Source organism: Symphalangus syndactylus, chromosome 6 (genome assembly GCF_028878055.3).
Source record: "Symphalangus syndactylus isolate Jambi chromosome 6, NHGRI_mSymSyn1-v2.1_pri, whole genome shotgun sequence".
NCBI classification, from domain to species: domain Eukaryota; kingdom Metazoa; phylum Chordata; class Mammalia; order Primates; family Hylobatidae; genus Symphalangus; species Symphalangus syndactylus.
The window spans coordinates 79,361,283-79,385,830 of NC_072428.2; the positions used below are offsets into that span (position 1 = coordinate 79,361,283).

At 35.6% G+C, this 24,548-nt stretch overlaps 1 protein-coding gene across 4 annotated transcripts in view; it reads right to left on the minus strand.

Moving 5' to 3' along the window:
• SLC36A4 (solute carrier family 36 member 4) overlaps positions 1-18,728 on the minus strand; it is a 54,883-nt gene extending 36,155 nt beyond the window's left edge. Inside the window, exons 1-6 of one of the 4 annotated variants that reach the window (XM_055283253.2) lie at positions 18,528-18,728; positions 6,231-6,354; positions 4,960-5,050; positions 3,366-3,454; positions 2,247-2,342; positions 1,356-1,440 (exon numbers count right to left, since the gene is read on the minus strand). In XM_055283253.2, coding sequence (XP_055139228.1) covers positions 1,356-1,440; positions 2,247-2,342; positions 3,366-3,454; positions 4,960-5,050; positions 6,231-6,354; positions 18,528-18,582 — 540 coding nt within the window. In that variant the 5' untranslated portion in view covers positions 18,583-18,728. Of the gene's footprint in view, positions 1-1,355; positions 1,441-2,246; positions 2,343-3,365; positions 3,455-4,959; positions 5,051-6,230; positions 6,355-18,527 lie in introns of those variants that run through there. The other 3 variants (XM_055283255.2, XM_055283256.2, XM_055283257.2) reach the window with 3 other exon arrangements.
• Between the last annotated feature and the right edge of the window lie 5,820 nt (positions 18,729-24,548).

Sequence of the window (24,548 nt, forward strand, 5' to 3'; positions counted from 1 at the left end):
ACCAATAAATTCTAGCAAGAGATAAAGAAAAGGAAGGCATGGAAGGAACAGTTAAGAAAGGTTTCACAGAACAGGTGACATTTAAGTTTCCAGACATTTAAGGTTCCAAATATAAACAAAACTTTTCTAGATGCTGAGACGTGGTACACTGGAAAGAAAACTGACCAGAAATCCAAGCCCTAATATCTAACTAGTTATGAACTCTTTTGTAAAAGAGGGTTTGACTCAATGACTTCTTCCGACACTAAAAATCTAAGTGAATGGCTCAAATATAGCATACAGGGATAGTCTAAATCAGGGGTTAAAAAACTATGGTCTGCAGACCACCTATTTTTGCAAATAAAATTTTACCTAAATACAGCCTTATCTATTTGTTTACATATTGTTACCTATGGCTGAACTGAGTAGTTACAACAGAGACCATATGGCCTGCAAAGCAAAAAATACTTATTATCTGGCCCTCTACAGAAACAGTTTGCCAATTATCAGTGAAACGAAGCATAGTCTATACTTAGAAAAGAGACTCAAATACACACAAATGCATAAGAACCTACACATAGGTTCTTTAAAAAACATACTCAATCATTTTGCATAAAAATATCTACAAGACAATCATATATATTACTATGTAAAATGTTTACTGTACCATGGACATGTGGATAATTAATAAATATTATTGATTAAAATAATGATGAAAGAAGAGTAGGGGATAATGTAGGAATAATGATACCAGTCATACAGAAAAGTGCTTTATAGTATTGTTTTGATGGAGGGCTTTTTTATTTTAATGCTTTCCATATTTGTCCAAATACACTGTCAATCTCTTCCAAGACTGCAAACCACTTCTTCTTAAAGCAAACCTTCATAATATGAGAAAGTTTCTCAAAGAACTACAGAAAACTGTTCATTTTTTGGACACAGCATCTTTTTATACAATGGCTATAATTACTGGATTTTAATAATGAATGCTCACTATTTTTACTTGATTTTTTTAGGCTACTGGCTAAAGCCTTATATAGTTCTTTATAGAATGTCAATGTAAAGAATATACTTCCAAAGCATCTATATATATGCTTTTGAGATCTAAGTTCCAAGTAGCTAAGAATCAGTAAATTACGTCATATTCTGATCTGAAAAAACAAGCGTTATCAGTATTATAACAAAACAGTAAAATCAACAATTACAGCAGAAATCCAACTTGCAAGAAAAAAAGACTAAAGGAAAATCTATAAAAGAAGATCATTTAGGAAAGGAACACATTTTCAAATTCAACCATGGCTTCCACAGAAGAAATATGAAGCCATAACTAGGGCTTTAGAAGAAAATGATTTCACTAACTGGAGAAAAATACTCACTTGTTTCACATTTTCGGCTAAGAAGACAATATAAACACTACAGAATCCCAGCTGTGTTATCACCAGAAAAAAGTCAACCACACTCCTGAAAAAAGATATCCACAAATGAGATCCATAAGAGCTACTGAAATGTCAATATGTTTTATTTCTCTTTTCAAGAGTTTTAAAACATTTTATTATAGCATATATTCTCCTACTCAACATATCAGGAACTGAGCAGCTCATATCAAATCTAACTTCCTGAAAATCTCCAGAAAGGCCACACTTAACTATAAACTACTCTACTAACGCTGTTCTTCTTTTAATTCTCATCTCACATGTCATCTGTACAACAGGTAGCATTTTGCTGACTGCTTATGCTTCCTTATTTTTCTAGTCCTGTATTCATCTGACTTTGATTAGCCAGAGCCACCAATAATAAAGTTACATTTAAGTAACAAGACAATAAAATAAGGTTATGCTAAAATATAGCCATACCTCAGATAAGCATACAAATACTACAACTTTATTTGAAATAATGAGACTGTAACATTTTTCTTATTTTCCTTTATTTAAAAAATTAATGAACATGATTATGTCATTATTTGACCAGGTCACGCTTTATAAACATCATTTTATTTCATCTACCCTAATGATCCCATGAAATGGGTATTACTATAAACTCACTTCATACTGAGAAAAACAAACCACAATGATAAATAATTTGATCAAGGTCAGAAAGCTGAAAAATGGTCAAGTTGAGATTAGAACCCAAGTCTGTTTAACTCTAAGGGTTACATATGTTTATTCCCCAACTTTATCATATTTTTATTTATATATATTGTTAGGTTAAAATACTTAAAATTAATATAATTTTAACAATCATATATTAATAACAGAGTAAGTACTTACCGTCCCCATGCTGCTTGCTTCTGAAGACAACTCCATGGACTCACTTCCATAGCAAAGCTCACAGTGTCACTATAACCTAATGTTGACTTTTTAAACCTGTAATTTAATGACATACATACAAAGGAAAAAAGAAAAATTTTAAGGTGGTCCATAAAACCACCTCTTGAAATAAACATAAAATAAATGGGAATTAATAAATGCAAGGCTATGCACTGACAGATGAGTTATCAAAATGTCAAGATCTGCATACTTCTAAAGCATGCCTCATAAAGTTTTAAATGTTTAAATCTGTCCTTTTTACCAGTATATTAATTTTATCTACTGCTAAAGTTTATGTAAGTGCAGAATTCATGTAACTTAATATTTGTACTTTATTAATTTAAATATTTCAAATGCCTAAAACATCAACTACATTATTCATGTCTAAATTATTCCATTCTTAGAACAGCATTATTTAATAATACATCTGTGCAAGGCTGTACAATACATTTTCACATAAACTATCTCATTCAATCTTTCCATGAGGTAGGTATTATTTCTCCATTCTCTCTGTCTTTTTTTTTCCCAAGTATACATTGTTATATAAAGCTCATAAATGATTTGCCCAAAGTTTTAACAGTAATGTAACAACAACAAAAAAGAGTCAAGACTTGATATTAGGCTACTAGAATACATATGGTCTACTGTCAAGTAGAAGTATTTCATGATACAAAAATAAAGAAAATAGTATTATGTTGTTGACAATCTACTAACTCATACATCAGCAGAGAGCACCAAAGGCATTATAATCAAAACAGAATTACTAACACATTGAAGACCATTATGCTATAGCTAAAAATCACACCACTGTCTCCACTGCCTCTATATATCTTTTCTAATTTTTTCCATTTATACTAAGAGAAACCATACTATTTCACTAATAAGGCTACCTTTTAAAAATAAATAGATTCTAACCAGATTTAAATTATATGAAATGCTACCCTCTTCTATATTCATTACCTTAGAAGTATCTATATATGAGCTTAAAGGAAATACAAAGCACAGTAGAATGTAAGACTATATGATGCTCTAAATAAAAGATAGCTTTAAAATAAATAGGCTTAACAAATCCACATTTACCTCAGACATAGAAAGTGACTGCAACGTACCAATATGTGCATACAGTGAACAGAAATAATTCCTATAAACACAAGGCTGATTGGTCCAAGCTGTGGGGAAAAAAAAATTATAAGGTTTATTTAACAGAAATTGAGTAATCTTATAAGCAATGAATGAATGGATTATTCACGTGCAGTGAATAAATATTTGTTGAGCCAAATGATTAGTCACTGCGTAAGGGAAAACTAATAAACTTGATGCAGAAGGAATTTCGAGTAATATTTAAGACAACCATGTATAATTCCATCTTATTAACTTAGCTACTCAAACCTACGAATATGGAGTATAGATAACAAAGCAGGATAGAACAAAAGATCATATTTAATATCAGATGGCAAGTCTACAACTATCAGTGACCCACCATTATAATTATATGCAACTATGCATCATTATCTAAATCCCTAAAAAGCACAATATCAAATGGAGACTGTGAGCAATTTATTTCTTCTACAGACTGCTTGTTGGGTACTTACTATGTGTCAGAAACCATGCTTAGAAAATAATTATTTCAAAAAGTAGTAAATAAAATATTTTAAATATTTATTTACTAAAATTAAAGCAATGCTAGTAATTACCAAGATACAACCAAAATATTGCCAATGTTTATTTTTATAATCAAAAGTTTTATCATCTAAATTAGGGGGAACAAAACAGTCAAATGCAGAGACAGTTAAAACTGTTTTTAGAAACTGGTCTATTCAAAAAACGTTAAATATTATTTTATTACCTCATAAATGGGTTTCTCCCCTATCAAGGGTCTCTGTAATTATAACAATTAGAATAACTGCCTCTAAAAATGCTTTACATATTGGTTTTTAAAAGTTATTGTTATTACTTTTCTTTTTTTTGAGACAGAGTCTTGCTCTGTCGCCCAGGATGGAGTGCAGTGGCACAATCTCAACTCACTGCAAACTCCACCTCCTGGGTTCATGCCATTCTCCTACCTCAGCCTCCCGAGTAGCTAGGACTACAGGCGTCTGCCACCACGCCCAGCTAATTTTTTGTATTTTTTAGTAGAGACAGGGTTTCACCGTGTTAGCCAGGATAGTCTCGATCTCGTGACCTTGTGATCTGCCCACCTCGGCCTCCCAGAGTGCTGGGATTACAGGCGTGAGCCACTGTGCCCGGCCAACTTTTCTTAACTGTTATTTAAATTCTGAAAACTGTATATTCGACTCTAAAAAACTATACAATGTCACATTACCAATAATCTGCTCTCTCTATATATTTGTTGCTATGATTACACTGCTAAATTCAATTCCTGAAAATCCAAAGTAATAATAAGATATAACTACACCTGGAAAAATCAAAGACTGTTTTAGGGTTCTGCCTTTTTTTGGCTAAATATTACAAATAAGTAATGAAGTAGAAATGAATAATTAGTATTTTTTGTTAGATATGATTATCACAGTTGACACAATTTTATCAAGACAACATCTAAATGATCATCTAAATGTCACCTTACCAGGTTATATTTGACTAGGCCAGATGTTAGGTTGCCATAAATGAGACTGATAACTGCATCTTAACTGGTGATTACAAAGATAAGTCTTACCACTATGCCTGCATTTTTTATTGCCAATGGAAGTCCTAAAAGGCCAGTTCCAATATTTCCTTTAAGAAGGTGCATAAGAGTTTGTACAAATCTGAAAAGTAAAAGTTGTAAGACTTAGATATTTTAGAACAAAATCTATTATAACATGATCGTGGTTTTAGTACTAGAAGGGAACTGAAAATCAATCTAGGCAAGGAACCAAATAACATTTCCATCCCACCACTGGGCCAGAAGTCATACTTGGTTCAAGTCCTATCTTTGCTAACTGAAAGTGGAATAACAAGAGTTATTGTGGATATTAAATGAGATAGTTAAGTGAAATATCTGCCAAACAAGATAGTAAAAAATTAAATTTAAAAAGGCTAAAGGCATCCTGTTTACAGTGTGGTTTTGTACACAGTAAAGCAATAAATTTTTTTAAAAAGTAATTTTCTCATAAGATATTTTGCTGCTATGATTTTCAAAACAATGTTGAGTATTTGGTTGGTAACACAGCAATGTATTGACACTACCTATGTAACCATGATACTAAACACATTTGATCTATGATTGTCAACCTACGAATTTAATTAAAAAAAAAAAATACAAGTTTTAAAACTATATGCATCAACAGGTAAGATAAACACTAATTAATTTTTAGATACTATGAATTCTCTAAGGGATTTGACCTAAGAGTAGAGATGCCAGAGGCATCTGAAGGAAGTATCTTCATCAGGAAGAAATAAGTTGAAACAAAAATGAAGAGCAAAAAGTTTAAACTTATGAAACAAAAATGTTTATTTACCTAAATATTTTTTCAGTTTATATTCTTCTTTTCTGATCAATTGCATATTACTTTGCTTAACCATTAAACTATTATTAGAATGAGAAGTTACTCAAATCTATTAATGATGACAAAATGTCAAAAAAGGTTTTAAAAAGTTAACAATGCTTTCCTACCTCCATGACTTTGTTTCAGTATAAAGAAGCATTTACTACCTCCTGGATCATTTCAGAAGTCACTTCTCTTAACACTCCTGTTCCACTTAATCAGATATCCCTTCTTTCAAGATCCCTAGCATTTGTTACGCCTCATCACTGCAGTAATTCCTATACACTGCTCTGTGATTTAAATGCATTTCTTTCCCAAATAGACTATAAACTCATTGAAGGTGGAGACTATGTCTTATATTTGTGTCTTGTAATGTAACAGAATGTCTTGGCTGTAGAAGAAGATTACAAAATACGTACTGAATTAAAAGAAAAGGAGACTTATAAACCATAACACTTACGAAATGCCCTCTTGATCATCAAGTTGGTAATGCTTCTGAACAGGCAGAAGCTCTTGCTCATGTTCTTCATCTGATGTCCCATCAAAATTCTGCTCATTTATCAAGGGCCTCATTACATCCATATCTTTAAAAAAGAAAAACAAAGTACTTCACTATTGCTTTAAAAAGTTGGATAATGCTGGTATAAATGAATTTTAAAATATTAGGAAACACCATTTGTACTCATCTTTACTATTTCCATCCTAAGTTAGTTCATACTAATACCCTGAGTTTTAGTACATTTAAAAAGAAACGACTAAATTTGTTTGCTGGATATTCTGTTTGGAATATGCAGTGCAAGGTGAAAGCTTAAGTACTCAATGCAAAACTTTTTCTGCTTTATCCACAAGAGGTTTATAGTAAATGATCATAGAATTACACTATGAGAAATGTAAAGAAATGATCAAATATATTTTCATCTCTGCTTAGCTTCAAATCATACTGTACAGGTAAATAGTAATCACGTTTTTAAATACTTGATGAAAATTACAAAGTGATTCCAATATTTAAAATTTCAGTATCAAAATTTGCCCTTTACCACTTTATCAGTGTGTATTTCCTGAGAACAAGGATATTCTCTTACATATTCATATTATGAAATTCAGGTTAACATTGATGCAATACTCTATTTAATCTACATTCCATATTCCACTTTCATCAGTTATACCAATAAATTCCTCTTAGCAATTTTTTCCTCCATCCAGGATTATATATTGCATTTAATTGAGTTGTTCTAGTGGTTTCTTTGCCATTATATTTTTTATGATGCCTTTAATCATCTTTTTTTCTTACCTAATTTTTTACTATCTTGTTTAAGTGGTACTCTCTGACTTCTACCTATTACTTATACAACAATTAATAATTTAATTCTAGTTTTTCCTGTCTCTGTTCCTTATTTTCTCATTTTTAGCTGTATTCTTTCTACTTTGACAATACATATGATGTTTTTCATACTGTCCTTCAAATTATGTCTCTACTCATTTCTTAGACCTGTATCTACAATCAATATCAATATTCACTATCAGTTCTCTGCCAAAGTTTCCTCAATCATCCCTTGGCTGGAAGAAGTTCATCTTCTTTAAAGGTATGCATCAGAATGGCCTGCAGGGCTTGCTCAAACATACAATAATGGACTCCATCTCAAAGTTTCTCACTCAGTAAGTCTGGGGTGGGCCTGAAAATACGCATTTCTAACAAGTTCCCCAGTGCTGCTGATGTTGCTGGTCTGGGGACCACACTTTGAGGACCACTGCTCTAACTGATTCCTCAGGACGGTCTCATGGGCACAGTATTCCCTGAGTTTTTACATGTTTCAAACTGTTTTTCTTTATAGCCTGGATACTTGAAGAACAACTAGATATAAAATCCTTGGCTCACACTTTCATTCCTTGAGTTTCTTGAAAATGCTGTTCCACTTTTGCCTCGCTTTTATATGCTACTTTTGAGAAGTCTGATGGCAGACTAATTTTCTCAGCCATTAAGTAACTTGTTCTTTTTCCTAGAGTTCCTGAAGATATTTTCTTTGTCTTTAAAGTCTAGTAACTTTACTACATGTCTTGGGGTTGATCATGCTAAGTCAGTTTTCCCAGGGACATAGTGGGCCCCTTTTGATATGTTGATTTAGGTTTTTTCTTATTTCTACTATAAAGTTTTCTTGGATAATAGCTTTAAATACGTATTTGGTTCAAATACTTCTTCTTTAGATATTTCAATTACATGCATGTTGGATCTTCTTTGCCTGTCTTCCATTCAACCACTTTATATCTCTGACGCTTCTGATGTCTGCCTTTACCTCATTCTCATTCATATCTATCTTAAGTGACACATTAAATTTTCATTTCAATACATTCTCCCTTACATCTTGTAATTTATTTCTTATTTGTGAGTTTTCCTATTTCTAAGCATTTCGTACACAGGAATCCTAGTTGAAGAGTGTTCCCTCTGTCACTATAGTGAAGTTCAGTTTATTTCACAGACAATGTTGAGCTGTTAGGGGTGAGCAAAAGCAGCTGGCATGTCTTCTAGTTCTCTTTCATTTCTGCAGGACCATCAATTTTCCCCATTACTTTGTTCTTTCCCTCCCTTGCCATCTGAGGGGCATCTCCACTGCTCTATTTATCTCCCACCTCCAGAAGCAATGTTTTGTCAAGGCTGCCCCCTTCAGTCCTGCTCAAACTCACATTCCTGTACTCAGTGCTATGAATTACTAACTTCTAGACCTGACCTCTGTTTAGACGTTTAACAGTTTAAATTAGACTTTCTCTTTCTGAAGGAGGTTTACACCGTGCTTGATCCAGTTTCCTGCTCCCCGCTCTTCTTTTCCAACGAAATACTAAAGACTCCCCTCCCCTACTCTCCATGCTTGTAGCAGCAACAGAAATTTTCTGTTTTTATATTTATAGATAATTTGAGGTTCATGGTATCCTTGATCTCCTAGCAATGCTAAAAGAGTAATTTCATGAATGCTTTACTTGTGCTTCAAGTTGAATTCACAGGTTTTAGGGGAAGATGTGTTGAGAGATTAGGATTTTAGCAGCCTCCATTAGCCCAGTGCCAATTGGAATTCAGCATATTCATTCTTAATAAGAGTAAAGTGATGCCTTAAGATACTGGATGATGCTTGAAAACAGTCTATACAATTATTTACATATTCTTCTTCTACTAACATAACTAATATGTGTAGAGTAAAATTCACAGAATTATAAGTTCCAAATTCCTGCAGTCAAAAATAATGAGGATTTTCTATAATTCAAAGTTCCCAACTTTTCTTTTGGCTGGTTTTTCTAACCCTTTAATCTTTAGGACATTCTCCATACATAGTTTTGTAGGATTTCCTTGTTTCTTGTTTTCCAGTTTCAAAGGTGGCACAGTCTAGAACTATACACAGTAAAAATTGTTTCCCCAGTATTAGGTCTACTGGGATATCTACTATCTCACATTTACTCTAGAAATTTATTAATTATGTTTACTTTTTGTTTGGATAAACCCTATATCCTTTTCTGTTATACTCTATACAAAATAAATTGGTACTCTTGTAAAACCATCACATTAGTTTCCTAGGGCTCTCATAATCAAGTACTACAAGAGAATTTATTGCCTCAAAGTTCTAGAGGCTATTAGTCTGAAAAAGTGTTAGGAGGGTTGGTTCCTTCTAAAGGCTGGGAGGGAAAGCTCTGTTCCAGGCTGGCCTCTCTCACTGGTTTATGGACAGTCATCTTCAAATTCACATGACATTCTCTCTGTAATCATGTCTGTGTTTAAATTTCCCCTTTTTATAAGGACACCCGTCATATTGGATTAGGGACCCTCCCTACTCCAGCACAGCCTCATCTTTTTTTTTTTTTTTTTTTAAACAGAGTTTCGCTCTTGTTGACCAGGCTGGAGTACAATGGCGCAATCTTGGCTCACTGCAACCACCGCCCCTCCAAGTTCAAGCAATTCTCCTGCCTCAGCCTCCAGAGTAGCTGGGATTACAGGCGTGCACCACCAAGCCCAGCTAATTTTTGTATTTTTAGTAGAGACAGGGTTTCACCATGTTGGTCATGCTGGTCTCGAACTCCTAACCTCAGGTGATCCATCTGCCTCAGCCTCCCAAAATGCTGGGATTACAGGCATCAGCCACTGCTCCTAGCCATGGTCTCATCTTAACTAATTACAGCTACAATGACCCTATTTCTAAATAAGGTCACATCCTGAGGTATGCAAGGCTATGACAACATATAAATTGAGGGGTGGGGGGACTATTTAATCCATAACAACCATCATTATTAGTTGTATGAACTTCAGTTTCAACCACCAATATGTTAATATTTTTATTCCTAAATGTACTCCACTGCCCTCGCTAACTAGGGTTCATTTGCTTTTATTCATTTAGCTTATCCAAATTATCAGTTATTTGACCTTTCTGATTTCTTTCTGTCAGGGAGTGTGCAGTATGTTCTGTGCTGTACTAAGTACACTATCTGTCCTCAATAAAGATAGTTATCACTACCAATATTTCAAAAACGGAACAATCTGTTATTTAAAGCACACTGCCCAAGAGATCACAGCAGTAAGGAAAGTACGGAAAATGGTAAGTTTCTTCATATCTTTAACAACAATATGAACGCTAAACGATAAGTTTATTTGTAACGGCATTATTGAAGAGTTTATTTTTAATATCATTTTAAATAAACCTGGAAATCTAGAATTGTTAAAATTACCTATAAATACTAGTTTTGTAATTCACAGAATTAAGTTTTTAAAAATAGTATTACAATGTTCAGAATCCTAGGTAAAAATTAGTTGGGACCTCAGTCACTCTGAACAAACTCACATTGTTTAGCAGCTATCATATTTATTTAACTTTGTTCAACAGTGATCCCTTACACTTTTCCTTACTTCTTAAGGTCATTAATTTTCAATGTTATATCGTCTAGAAAACATTAAACATGACTTACTGTGAAAAATAGCTTTTCATATATATATATATATTTGCTTTAAATTCATCTCATCCTTCACATTTAAAACCTTAACAAAAATTTAATTATTCCTGGGTACAAAAAATACAGATAGGTAGGAGGAATAAGATCTAATGTTCTGTAGCACAATACAGCAACTGTAGTTAACAATAGTTTGTTTATGTATTTCAAAATAACTAGAGAAATGGATTTGAAATGTTCCCAACACACACACACAAAAGGATAAATATTTGAGATAATGGATATCCCAATTATCCTGATTTGATCATTACATATTGTATGCTTATATCAAAATATCTTATGTACTCCACAAATATGTACAATTATGGGCCCACAAAAAATTTTTTAATTGAATTATTCCAGGAAACTTCTCTAACTCTCTTATAATGAGATTAAAGTAAGTTAATTTTTCGAAGTTTAAATAATTTCAGATAAAAATACTTCTTAATAGCGTTAGGAATTTAAGAAGTACATATTTATTTACTATGTTGATTCTACCATTAAGGAACCATGCAATGTGACATTACTAGCTAAGTTCTAACTACGCACTTAAATATTTTTCTTTTTTTTGAGACAGAGTCTCACTCTGTCTCCCAGGCTGGAGTGCAATGGCGTGGTCTTGGCTCACTGCAGTCTCCGCCTCCCAGTAAACACATTTTTTTAACTGCATCTGAAAAATCTCTAAGACTTTCCCTCCAGTTTTAGTCTACATAGAGAGGTAACATTACATACTAAAAAATGTGTATCTGTTAAACTAAGTAAACTAAGAAAAGGTAAAGCAATCAGGTTTTAAGACTGAGCATATCAACTTGAATGATATAAAACAGCTCTTGAATCTAAAGAGTAAATTGAAAGACACCTAACTAGAAATACCTAGGAAATACTTAGTACCCAAGAAATTGCATCTTTAAATGGTAAGAGCCTATATATACCTAGATCTCTGAACATTAGATTTATTAATAAATAGAGTCAACTAGTCATTTATAACTTTTAGAAGCTCCAGGTAATACTATATATAATACGCTAAATTGTATTTTTGTTTGCAATTTAGGTATACACTATAGAAAAATGCAGTAATATGATTTCCTTACACTTAACTCTAATTTTTTAGGAGAGCTTTTAGCCCTGGCATTGGTCACAAGGCTGAGTGAGGCATTCCAGGCTTGACTACAATTGCATGCTTGAGAAACTTTAGGTTGGTTTAATGTCACCGAAACTGAAGGTAAATGTATATGGCAGAAGATTAAGCTGGAAAGCTTGATAAGTTTTCTAATCAGTGTTGTCAAGAATTGCATCCCTTTCCTACGGAAGGTTTCTGGCTCAGATTCAAGAAAGACAGCACCCATCACTACCACCATATCCTCCCCTTGGTTATTTCACACTGTGATGTCAGATGAAAAGCAGTGATGTATGAGGTAAAGAATTAGCATTCATACTCTCTCTGGTAACTGCCTGTGGAATTCCCTGAAAGACATATATATGAAAGTGGTTACCAGGAGTTGTTTTTCCTGGCACAATAGACTCCCATGGCTTACCTTTTAGTTTGCTAGTGAAAAGGATGTCAAAGACTATGATGGCTTTTAGGCACATCAGCATTATAGGCGAACAATTACGGAAGCTGATGCAAAGAGGAATAAGCCCTCTCACAAAATTTACTGGTTTCTGGCCCTTCTCAAAAACCCCTATTAATAGAATGTCATCCTCACTAATATCCACTAACAATAGTCCCTCAACACAAAAGCTCTCTGACTCATAACTGAATGTATTCAATTAAATAGGTTACAATGGTTTCCTATTCAATTTCACAAATATTAATGAGGCCCTAATATATGTTAAACACCATTAGATGCTGAGAATAATTACTAAAACTCAAAAAAAAAAATCCTGCCTTCATGGAGCTCAAATTCTAGTGAAGGAAAGAGACAATAAGATAAGTAAAACAGAGATAAGTTGGATAGTGTTAAGTGCTAAGGAGAAACACAAGGATTGAGACAGAGAGCCTCTAATTTTGGATAGACAGACAAAGCAGGCCTCACTGAGAAAGTGGCATTTCAAAGAAGTCCTGAAGAAGGAGCAGAAGTGAGCAGCGTGGATATCCTGTGGGAGGGAGAGTAATCTAGGCAGCAGGAACAAAGGCAAAGGCCCTCAGGATGGGAGTCTGGTGTGCTTAAGGAACAAGGAGGGCAGGGTAGCCAGAGAGGAATGAGTGTGGGGGAGGAGTAGGGGATGAGATCAGGTCAGAGGTGACAGAAGGCAGACTACACACAGCCTTGTAGACCATTCTACGTGACATGAAAAGCCACTAGAGCAGTGCCTTCCAATAGGAATGCAATATAATATAAGTGTAAATTTACATTACACAAATATAAATTTTTCTAGTAACTTTTTTACAAAGAAAAAAGGAACAGGTGAAATTAATTTTAATATTTTATTTAACTTGATTATCTAAAATATCATTTCAACATGTAATCAACAGTAAAAAATTAAGATATTTTAGATTCTATTTTTCATACAAAGTCTTTGAAATCCAGCATGTATTTTACACTTGTAACATATTTCGGTTTGAGCACACCACATTTCAAGTGCTCAATAACCATATAACTAATGGCTATTATACTGGACAGCACAGCACTAGAGAGTTTTGGACCTTGGAGTGATATCATCTGATTTACATTTTAACCAGATTCCTCTGGGCCTATTTTCTCATATGTACAATGAAAATAATAACTTCTATTACATAGGGGTTTTGTGATGTCATCACAAATGATAATGTATATGAAGGCATTATATACATTACATATATGTTACATAGATAGAATATGAAGAATGAAATAATGTATATGAAGCATACAGCTTAGACCCTGGCACATAAATAAGTAATCAATAAACACTTTTTTTGTCTTCCTCCATATACTAGAAGCATATTAAGCTGTATAGGATTTCTAAATGCCAATCTTTGACAAAAATTAGAAATAATTTGATAATAATTAATACTTCTGAGCATTTATGACCTATAAACGGTGCTGTAAGATTGAGTATGCAAAGATGGGCAAAACATGTTATATCTGCCAGAAGGAAATAGAGATTAGTGAGGGAGATAAACACTTAACAACTCAACATAGTAAACAGAGTTAAGAATATATGAAATAAAAACTGACACCCCAAAGGAATTAAAGATTATAGAACCCAATTTACATTACACATAATGTCTATTATTTTCCCCCAATGTTTTGCTGTAATTTTTGGCTAAGGACTAAACTGGGCAGCTCTGGAAAATGCTGTGATTATTAATGTAAAAATTAATGATGCCTTATAAACTAAAACACTATTAAGGAATAGGTGTGCCACCTATTTACAAGTGGAGAAATTATATATAAGAAACACTAGCTTGACTCAATATTATACAACATTTATTATACACCATATATCTGATGTTAGGTGTATTACATAGTACACCATAGGGATACATTAATGGTGCATACAAATGGAACATTCTTAAATTAGGCAGTGCTTGTATGCTCTCTTATTTGCCAAGAAAATTGTTTGAATCTCAATTTTCAAGCCTAAAACCAATATAAATTTCAAGTTGTATACAAAATGTTCTAAAATCACATTAATTTAGCAATATCCTATGTATTAAAGTCTTAAAAATCTTTATTTCTTTCACCTAGTAATTCTACTTCTGGCAAGTTAGTGTATGCAGAAGAGGATTTTGCACAAGCATGTTCATTAAAACATTACAGATGTTGAAAATTGGGAAACAACCTAAACATGCGGCAATCAGGAAACTACTAAATTAACTAAGGCACAGTCACTTTATGAAGTATTGCACTGACATTAAATTATGGTTGTGAGGTCTGAGTAAAACAGGGAAAACTGTATCATATGCTAAGTGGGAAAAAGCTAAATATCTGCAATATGATTACAATTATGTTTTTAAAAATTAAGTAGAAATAAAGGGAAGTAAATATATCAAAATGTGAACAAGTTTACCAGAATATAGATGGACAATTGGATCATTAGTGTGCTTTTCCTTCTCTGGAAAATGTAAAAAAAAAAAAAAAAAAAAAGTAGTTGTAGCAAACTTGCATTACTTTTGCAATAAAATTTAAAAATCACTTGTATTTTGGCAATAGAAAAACTACAAGAAAGTAGAAATAGTTTCATTTTTTAAAATAACATAATATTGTCACCCGAATCTATAAACTACTCTCTAGATATAAAATAAGAACCATAACTATTTTGTTCATTCCTGAGGTGGAAGAAATATACACAGCAAGAAACTTTCCAGAGGTCCCTATGGGATACGAAATAAAGTGCAGACCTTAAGCTATTTACATACCTTATGAGAACCTGTATCTTACCATCTCTACCAGTGCTTTTCATATAAATACCCATTTTTGGAAATTCTTTTTTTAATTAAATAACAGTTGGTCATTGTAGAAAATCAGAAAATATATAAAGAACATTTTCAAAATTAAAAATTACTTCATTACCCAGAAATTACTACTGTTAACATTTTAGAGTACATGTTCACAAGCACACACACATACACACAAACAACTCTCATGTGTTCCCATTCTGTCTCCTAGCTTTAAATACTATCTATATGCTGACAACATCCAAATTTATATTTCCAGACCAGACCTTTCACTAATGCTAGACATAAAATCCAATTGCCTACTTGACATCTGTACTTTGATATCTAACGTACATCTCAAACTTAACATGCCCCAAACTGAACTCGTCTTCACCAGCAAGCCTGCTATTCCTGCAACTTTACCCATTTGTATTAGTTATCTATTGCTGTATAACAATTTATGGCTATTGTCAGGAGCCCTCAGTTTTGTGCAACATGGAGCTTTCCTTATGGCCGCTTGAGTCTCCTCGCAACATGACAGCTGGCTTTTCTTCAAGTGAGTGATTCAAAAAGAGAAGGCAAGGAGGAAGGCACAATGCACTTTATTATCTAGTATTTAAGTCATACATCATTTCTACCACAATCTATTCATTAGACACAAGTTACTAAGTCCAGCCCCCACTTGAAGGGAAGGAAATTAAGTTTCTCCTACTTAAGAGAGAAACATCAAAGACTCTGTAGGTATATTACAAAACCACCATAATATCCCAGGTAATAACAATTTCATTCTTCTAGATACTCAGGTCCCTGGAGTCTTCCACGTCTCCTCCGTTTTACTCTCTAACCCTCATCCATTCTGTCAGGAAATCACACTGGTTCTTTCAAAATATACCTAGAGGCTAACTACGTCTATTCACCTCCACTGCCACTACCATACTGCTCTGAAGGACACCCACATCTTTCCTGAATTACTGAAATATTCTCCTGCTTTTACTTTTGCCCCTTTACAGTTTATTCGTCACATGGCAGTCAATGCAATCCTTTTAAAACAAGGCAGATCATGACACTCCTCTGTTCAAACCCTGCATTGGTCCCCCCTTCCCTCAGGGTAAAATTCACAGTTTACATTACCTACAAGACCCTACATAATTTGGCCTCATCGCTACCTCCATCACTCTGCTTCAGCCACTTTGGCCTCCTTGCTATTCCTTTAGTTATTCTTTCTGCCTGGAGTAGTCGTTCCCCAGATATCCATTTGGCTAATTTCCTTACCTCTTCCAAGTCTTTACTCAAATTGTACCTTTTCAATAAGGCCCATCCCAACCATTTTATAAAATAAAATACTGTAAACTGCCTAGCCCCAACCCTCATTCCTGATTTCCCTTACCCTGCTCTTGTTTTACATAGCACTTTGCACCTAACATACTATGTAATTAACTGGTTATTGTCTTTACTGCTTACTCTCTGCTTCCTATTACTAAATACAAGCTCCATAAGAACAGGAATTTGTATCTGTTTTGCTCACGATGTATCTCAAGTGCCTAGGGGAAGCTCAGTGAATATGTGTTGAATTAATGAAAATATAAAATTTAAAAAAACTGAAATAATTTGAAACTTTTTTTCAGTTAAAGAAAATGTACATGCTGAACATCTTCCATATCACTTTTAATGGTAGGCAGTATAAAACTATACCACAATTTAACCAATTTCCTTTCATTGTACTTTAGATAGTTAACAGCTTTTCTCTATATACTATAATGAAAACCTCTTGACATAAGTATTGGTTACATTACTTATTTCCTCGGGAAATATTCAGAAGGAGAATTGCTGGGTCAAACGATAAGTACATTTTTTTTTCTTTTTTTTTGAGACAGAGTCTCGCTCTGTTGCCCAGGCTGGGGTGCAGTGGCACGATCTCGGCTCACGGCAAGCTCCGCCTCCCGGGTTCACGCCATTCTCCTGCCTCAGCCACCCGAGTAGCCGGGACTACAGGCGCCCGCCACCACACACGGCTAATTTTTTGTGTTTTTAGTAGAGACGGGGTTTCACCGTGTTAGCCAGGATGGTCTCCATCTCCTGACCTTGTGATCCGCCCGCCTCGGCCTCCCAAAGTGCTGGGATTACAGGGGTGAGCCAACGCGCCCGGCCGATATGTACATTTTTAAGGATAAATATATTATCCCTTTTCTGCCAGCAATGCATGAGAATACCCATTTCTCCATATCCTCACTAAGACAGGTCATTAATGAATGAAACCTGAGTTCACATTTAGGTTCTGCCATCAATAAGCTTAAAATTACTATATCTATAAAATGGAGATCATGATAGCACCCATCTCAATTGCTGTGAGGATTAAAGACAATGCATAGGTAAAGCACTTAGCACAGTGTTTGCACACAGTAAGCATGCAATAAAATGTTAAGTTTATTGTTTCTATCATTATTACGGCCTGAAAAAAATTCCACTGCAAAGTGCCCTGCAGGCTATTAGAGGGGTAACCCTATCAGTTACTTATAATACGGTATTTTTTGAAGTTCAACCGTTTTCTTGAAGATTCCATTTAGATTTAATTTTTAAATTACATTTAATCAGCATCGAATGAAAAATACTCCCAAGTACAGTACATATAACTGGGAGAGCGATCATTTTACCACCCTGATCCTTACTTTTTTATTTTGGACAGCGGGAAACCGTAAACAAACACGCCCTGTCGCCAAGAAACAAGATGGGAGGAAAGCAGCAAAAAACAAACTTTGCCAAGTGAGCAAGCTACAGGTATCTCCTGTTCATTCTGGTCGGCACGACCTGTTCGAAACTCTGGGATAACAAGGAGTAAAATGAGGATTCATCTGGAGATTCCGAATGGGGCTGCAGCATTTGAAACGCAGAACAATGATAACTTCCTTAAAGCATCATTGGGAAAAAAACCGTGAGTCGCGGCGCAGGCTCTCGCGTCTTTGACGTGTACCCACAGGGCCCCGCCCCACTCAACACACACTCACCCACACGCGCGCGCGCAAACACACACACACACATTTTAACGCCCTATTCAGGCCTGGTCTTCGTCTGACCAAGTTCTCGGGTTCAGATAACCGGTTCCTTTGCGGATGCTGACCACGGAGTCAGTTAGCAATCAGGCCTCAACTCATTCCAAACGTCCTGGGGAGGTTTGTTTGCTGGGTTTAAATTAGAACCCGTGCTAGCCCCACAACCTCAAGAGCCTTCACACATACACACACACACACACACACCGCCGCCCACTCGGCACACACACACACACACACCGCCGCCCACTCGGCCCCACGTCTTTCCCTGTGGAACCCGGATGCGGACGGGCGCGGGGCAGGGTCCGCTTCCTCCCGGCCGTGGGCGCACCCGACCCCCGCACAGACCCCTGCCCACGTCAGCCCCGGGTCCCTGCCCACGCACAACACCGACCTAGCTCCTCGCGCCTCGCCGCCCCGGCCGCCGCCGGCGTCGCCGCCGCTTCCATCTCTCGCGGGTCTCCAGGACGCCGCGGCCCGGGTGTTCACTCTCCCGCCGCTGCGTGGCCGGCGTCAGGCCCAGGCCTACCTCCCCTGCCCGGAGGGACCCGCGCCTGGTGCCCGCCTCCCTGCCCCGGCGCTCCCCACCCGCGCGGCGAGGAGCATGCGCAGTGGGACAGCCCGGCTTGGCGGGCACTGCCGGCAAGGGGCGGGAGGGGCCGAAGACCCGAGGACTGCTGCGAGGCCGGGTTGGGTAACCCGAGAGGAGAGTTGTGGGTAACCTGAGATCAGCGAGGGTGGGACCTTAGAGCTGGCCGAGACCCCGGCCCATAGCTCCGTGGGGGTTTTAAAGATGACCGCGAACTTAAATTTGGGGCGCCTGTCCGTATGCAAGGCGTTAGCGTTCTGTTAAGTCACCCTGGAGAATGCGAAGAAGGACAGGATTTGTCCCTTACCCATGCGGAGGTTCTGACTACTCTGGTTATTCGTCTCCCTGTTTCTATAGTTAGAGTTACAGGAGACACTTAAATAGAATTTAATTAAGTCATATACAATTTCACTTTCAGGATATTTCGATGTCCTTCCAGATATTTGACGTTGACCGTGGTGCTGAAAGAAAATTAAGGTATAGACTAAATGTACTGATGTAGTTTCAAATACTCCTAAGCACCATACATACATTATCTTTAATTCTGACGACAATCTGTGAGATAATTCTAATATTTACATTAATGTTAAAGATGAAGGGACTAAGGCACGGAGGTAAGTAACGTGTCTGGGGACAGGAAGCTTGTACATAGCAGAAGTAGAATCCTTCTGCCTTCAGAGCTGGAGCTCTCGAAAAATATGCAAAGCTGGCCTCCCAGATGGGTACCAATGAATATTCGATGAATCAATGGATGAAACAAGCTTTTGGCTTAAAAGGAAAATATTTATTTTAATTTTAAAATTGCTTTTGTTTTTTTTTTCATTTCATAGTTCTTGGAAGTCAGTACACCAGACAATCCTTTTTATTTGTGTCAGTTTCATTCAGTGGGGTTGCTTTAGGAAAGGGTTTTTCTGGGGGGGAGGGAGGTCTGATTAACAGTCACTGATGTAACTATATGGCAATGGTGTTAAATATTTAAAATTCTGAGATTAAAAAGGTACGCAGTTACATGCTATTTACATCTTTCCTCCTGTTGCATCCTTTGTAGGCTTTCACTAGATAACTAGTGATAATGACAGTTTGCCAACCCCCTTTTTTTTCCTTTAAGTGAACCCGATTTGTTCACATACATACACATGCAAATCCCAAAAAAAGGTTTTATTTGAAGTGTTCCTGACAAATAAAGGTGTAAAGGAGATTTTTTAAAAAAAGAAGAAGAAGAAGAAATCTATTCTGGAACATAACTAGAGCAATGTTTCCTAACCTGTGTTTGGGTGGATCACCTGGTTAAAGATCAGCAGGAGAGAAGACAGGCATCAGACAGAAGTTATTGGACTAAGGTAATTTTCCATAAACCACTCATTATAATGAGAACATGTGGGACAGCATCTTAAAAGAACATTATCCTTTGAGTGTTAAAAGGGATCAAAAGTCATTGTCCCCTAATCTCAGCTTCAGGGAAAGCAGATCTGGCAATATGGAAGGAAGAAAAGCTTGACTTGTAGTATAGGCCTGAAATCTTTTGAAGAGGCTTGGGCTGAGGCAGGAGGCCAGGCCCAATGTCTTTACAGTGATGTGGAGATAAAGCAAGTGATAACGATGATCATAAGATTCAAGAGAAATATGTTTTTCATGCATCTCTACTTAAGAACATATTTACTAGGACTTCTACTCCAGGTCTTATAAATTAGAAGCAAATATAAAGTACAGCTGTATCAAAATAGAGACATTATACAGAATGTGACAATTTGAACCCTGGAAATTCATTTCTTTTCCTGACTTTAACTTCTTGGATCACATCTTAACTACTTCCTTCTTTGCAGCTGCAGCACTTTGTTCATATCTCTGTTACAACACTTCTCCACTTATAATTATTCCTCTTTCTGGGCTTTATACTATCCTGTATACTATTATGTGCAAGGCACTGTGCTAGGCCTGTTGAGGAATTAACTGTATTTGTCTTTGTCCAAACAGGCCTAGCACAGTGACTTACACATACCAGTCACTCAATGAACAGTTGTTGAAAGTTACTGAATATAGCCTCATAGGTATATGAAAGGAAACATTTAGAAGTCTTTAATGTATTCAAGCACATTTTACGGAGCACCTTCCATATGTCAGGAAGTATGCTAGATGCAGGGGCTAGAATGGCAAATAATGTTGTTATGGTCCCTACTGTCATGGAGTTCATAGTATATAGCATATGAGAGAACAGAACAAAACAAAATACTAAATATGTCATTACAATTGTTGGTGAAGAAAATAACAGGGTACCACCAGGGAACCTACTTTAGATTGAGACAGGCAGGATAGTCTTATCTGAGGACACTTAAGCTGACACATCAAGGTAAGAAGGAGTTGGCTGGGTGTGTGTAGAGGGAAGAGCATTTCCAGCAGTGAATCTAGCCTTTCCTCTTTTACAGATAGAGAAATGGTTCTGTTTTAGACACCTGTGGAACATCTAGGTAGAGTTGTCTATTATATAACAGTTAGATCTCTAAAGTTTTCTTATGTGAAAAATAATGTCACCAACCTTACAAGTTGTGAAGATTTAATGAGATAAAGTATATAAAGCATTAACACATTGCCTGATTCACAGGAAGCATCAAATAAAGTGAGCATATTAGCTATAGTTTTTTTTTTATTGCAATACAGAGGCCAATTCAAACTAGCTTAAGCCAAAAGAGGAATTTAATGAGGATACTGAGATTGCTAGAACAGAGATGAGACTGGGCTCAAGACAACTGATTCTTATGCCTCTGAGACTCTCCTCTTCAGTGATAGCTTTTCTCTGTGCATCTGCTTGTGTGTCTGTGCAGGTTTCCACTGCAGAACTCCTCTGCTTCTCAGGTGCACCTGGTAGGAAACATGTTTCCTAAAAGCACTCAATTCTTTTATCTTAGAGTTTGGGTGATCAGAAACATTCTGGTCTCTTTTTCTCAGTTTCAGTTTTAAACATTTCCTAGGGAAGAACTGTGATTAAGTCACCTTGGATCAGATTCCTACCCCGGACTAGTTAAGTAAGTGAGTGTTGGACAAAGTCATATATTGTGGTAGTTCCTGATACAACCATGTAGATGACATTGTGGAGAAGGAAACGGTTTTCCAAAGGAACAGCGGAGCAGACCGAATCCTATGTATCCTCTCTATTTGATTCCCCTCTATGTAAAATATTACTCATTTTGTATCCTAAGGCTGTTTTATCCTGCTCTGTTTTCAGTGGAAATAGAGACAAGCTTCTCGCCATCTTCTCATTAATATCTGGCTTAATGACTTCTTTATTCTGGTTCTCTTAAGAGGTTCTTTGTTGGAGTAATTTTTCCTGACAACCTTACTTTTATTAAGAATAACTTGATTTTATTTAACTCTTTATGACAGATTTAGCAAATTGAAAAAAAACTGAGAACTAAGTGCCTGGGAAAGAGAAATGATGCAGATAGCAGAAGTTTAACTTCTTAACAAGCCTCTGCAATATTCTCAAGTAGATTTTTAAAAAAGATATTGCATCTATGAGACAGGAATAGACTGCCATAAAAAAAAGGAATAATCGGGGAACAGAAAGTAGAGCCAAAAGACCAAAAAAAGAGCAAATTGAAAAAAATAAAAATGAAAGGATCCATCCAGCAATTCCAATATCTTAATCCAGAAAGAGATTAAAGAGAGAAGGAAAAAAATCAAAGTAATAATGTGACAGAATTTCTCAAAATTGAAGAACATTTGTTTCCAGATTTGAAGAATTCACTGAATGCCCAATACAACAAATGCAAACAGACCTAAGTCAAGATATATCACTGAAAAATTTTTAGAACATTTGAGAATAATAGGAAGATTCTGAAAGCTTCCCCAGATGAAAAAAAAATGGGGGTGAAGGCAATCACATTCAGTTGGAGTCACATCTGACTACTCATAGTAACATCATAAGCTAGCTGGAGGGAAATGGAGCATAGCATTCCAACTTCTGAAGGAAAACACACCCAACTTGGAATTCTATACCTAACCAAACTATCAATCAAATGAAACAGTAAAATAAATACATTTTAATATGCATAAAAGCTCAACGTGTACTTCCCAGGTGCCCTTTCTTAGAAAGCACTGGAGAAATGCTCCACCAAAATTAAGGAATAAACTTAGAAAGAAGGAGATATGGGAGTCAGGAAACCAGGAATTCTGCAAAGGAGAGAGGAACTCCCAAGAGGATGCCAAAAGGAAGTTCCAGTATCGCAGTTATGCACCGGGCCTAGAGAGCTACCAGTCCAAATTGGGTCAAGAAGATAGAAGGCACCAGGAACAGCTATCCCCAAGGGCAAAAGAAACAGTGAAACTGATTGATAATCTGAAAAGGATGCAGAATTGGACAAAGAGATGTTATTTAGAGCCGTAGGGAGGGTGAGAAAACTTAGCCACAGATGTGAAGAAAGCCAAGCAGATGAAAAAAAAAAAAAGGCAACTAACTCCAGTTAACATAATAGTCATAAAGGAAACAAAAGTATAGTACACCATTTTGCCTTGGCAGTGAATAATACATGCAAAGGCATAATAATAAAAATGTGAATATAGTGGATAACGTATTATAACTCTCTGAAGATATGAGTGGAGTGAGGAGAAATTATCTGTATGAAGGATTATGTAAAAGAGCTAAATTCTCACTTTTCATAGTTGTGAGAAAATAGTATCTAAAATTGAAAAAATTAATAGTGCTATAAGCATGTCATTTAGAAATATGAAGGCAAATACCAAATGGAATTACCAAAAGAGTTCAAAATATTTGCCTCTTGAAAAAGGAAATTGTAGCAAGCTATAAGGCAAGAATTTATTTCGTATTGTTTTATTTGATTATTTAAGCTAATGCATAATAAAAATAAATGTAAATTTCCGAAAAGAAAAATATCATAGTCTCTACCAACTACTAATTTTTATTAAGACAAATATCCAACAAAGTCATCTATAATATTTATTGTTTTTTAAAGTCATGTATTTTCCTGCTCTGTAGTTGTTTTCAAGCTCTTTGTCTTTAATGCCAATCATCCCTATGACAGAGGACATAGCAGTTTTAGATGCTAAATTTTTAGTGACTGGGCAAGACTATGAAGAAAGTAAATTTTCTGAAAACTCCTTTGAAATTTCATGGTCAAAATGAAAGAGAACCTTTGGTTACAGATTGTTGACCCACAAGAAATTGGTTTAAAATAATACTAATTTACCCGACTGCTAATACATTTTCTTTTAAAGGTTTTACACGTAAAAATGTATCACCAACTATAAATTATGTTTTTTTTTTCATTTGGGTTGGGACAGGGTAAATTTTTCACATGATGTGGAAGTTTTTTTAGATATTCAATGAAACACTATTGTTTCACTAACTGACCTAAGAAAGTTTCCCTAGAAAAGTGTGACACTCTAGAGAAAAAGGAAATCTAAATTGAAAAACCAGTTAACAGAATTTACATTATCTTTTCACAGAATTTTGCAACAATACTCAAGTTTATAATCATGATACAGAAAACTAAGCATATCATACATGTTATTGGAAAAAAAATCCTCTCAACAATAAACAATCTAAAACATATTTCTGAAATGTTCATAAAGTTTACATTTATAGCACTTTGGACATTTCTGAAAAGCTCGTGAATTATCCACTGCCCACCCCCAAAAGGTGGAGCTATAATCTGAAACCTAGTCTGTGTATACTTTTCTTTATTGTAATTATTATGACTGTAGTTGACCTCTGAACAATGTGGGTTTGAACTGCATGGGTCCACTTACATGCAGATTTTTTTGAATAAATGTATTGAAAAATTTTTTGGAGCTTTATGACAATTTGAAAAA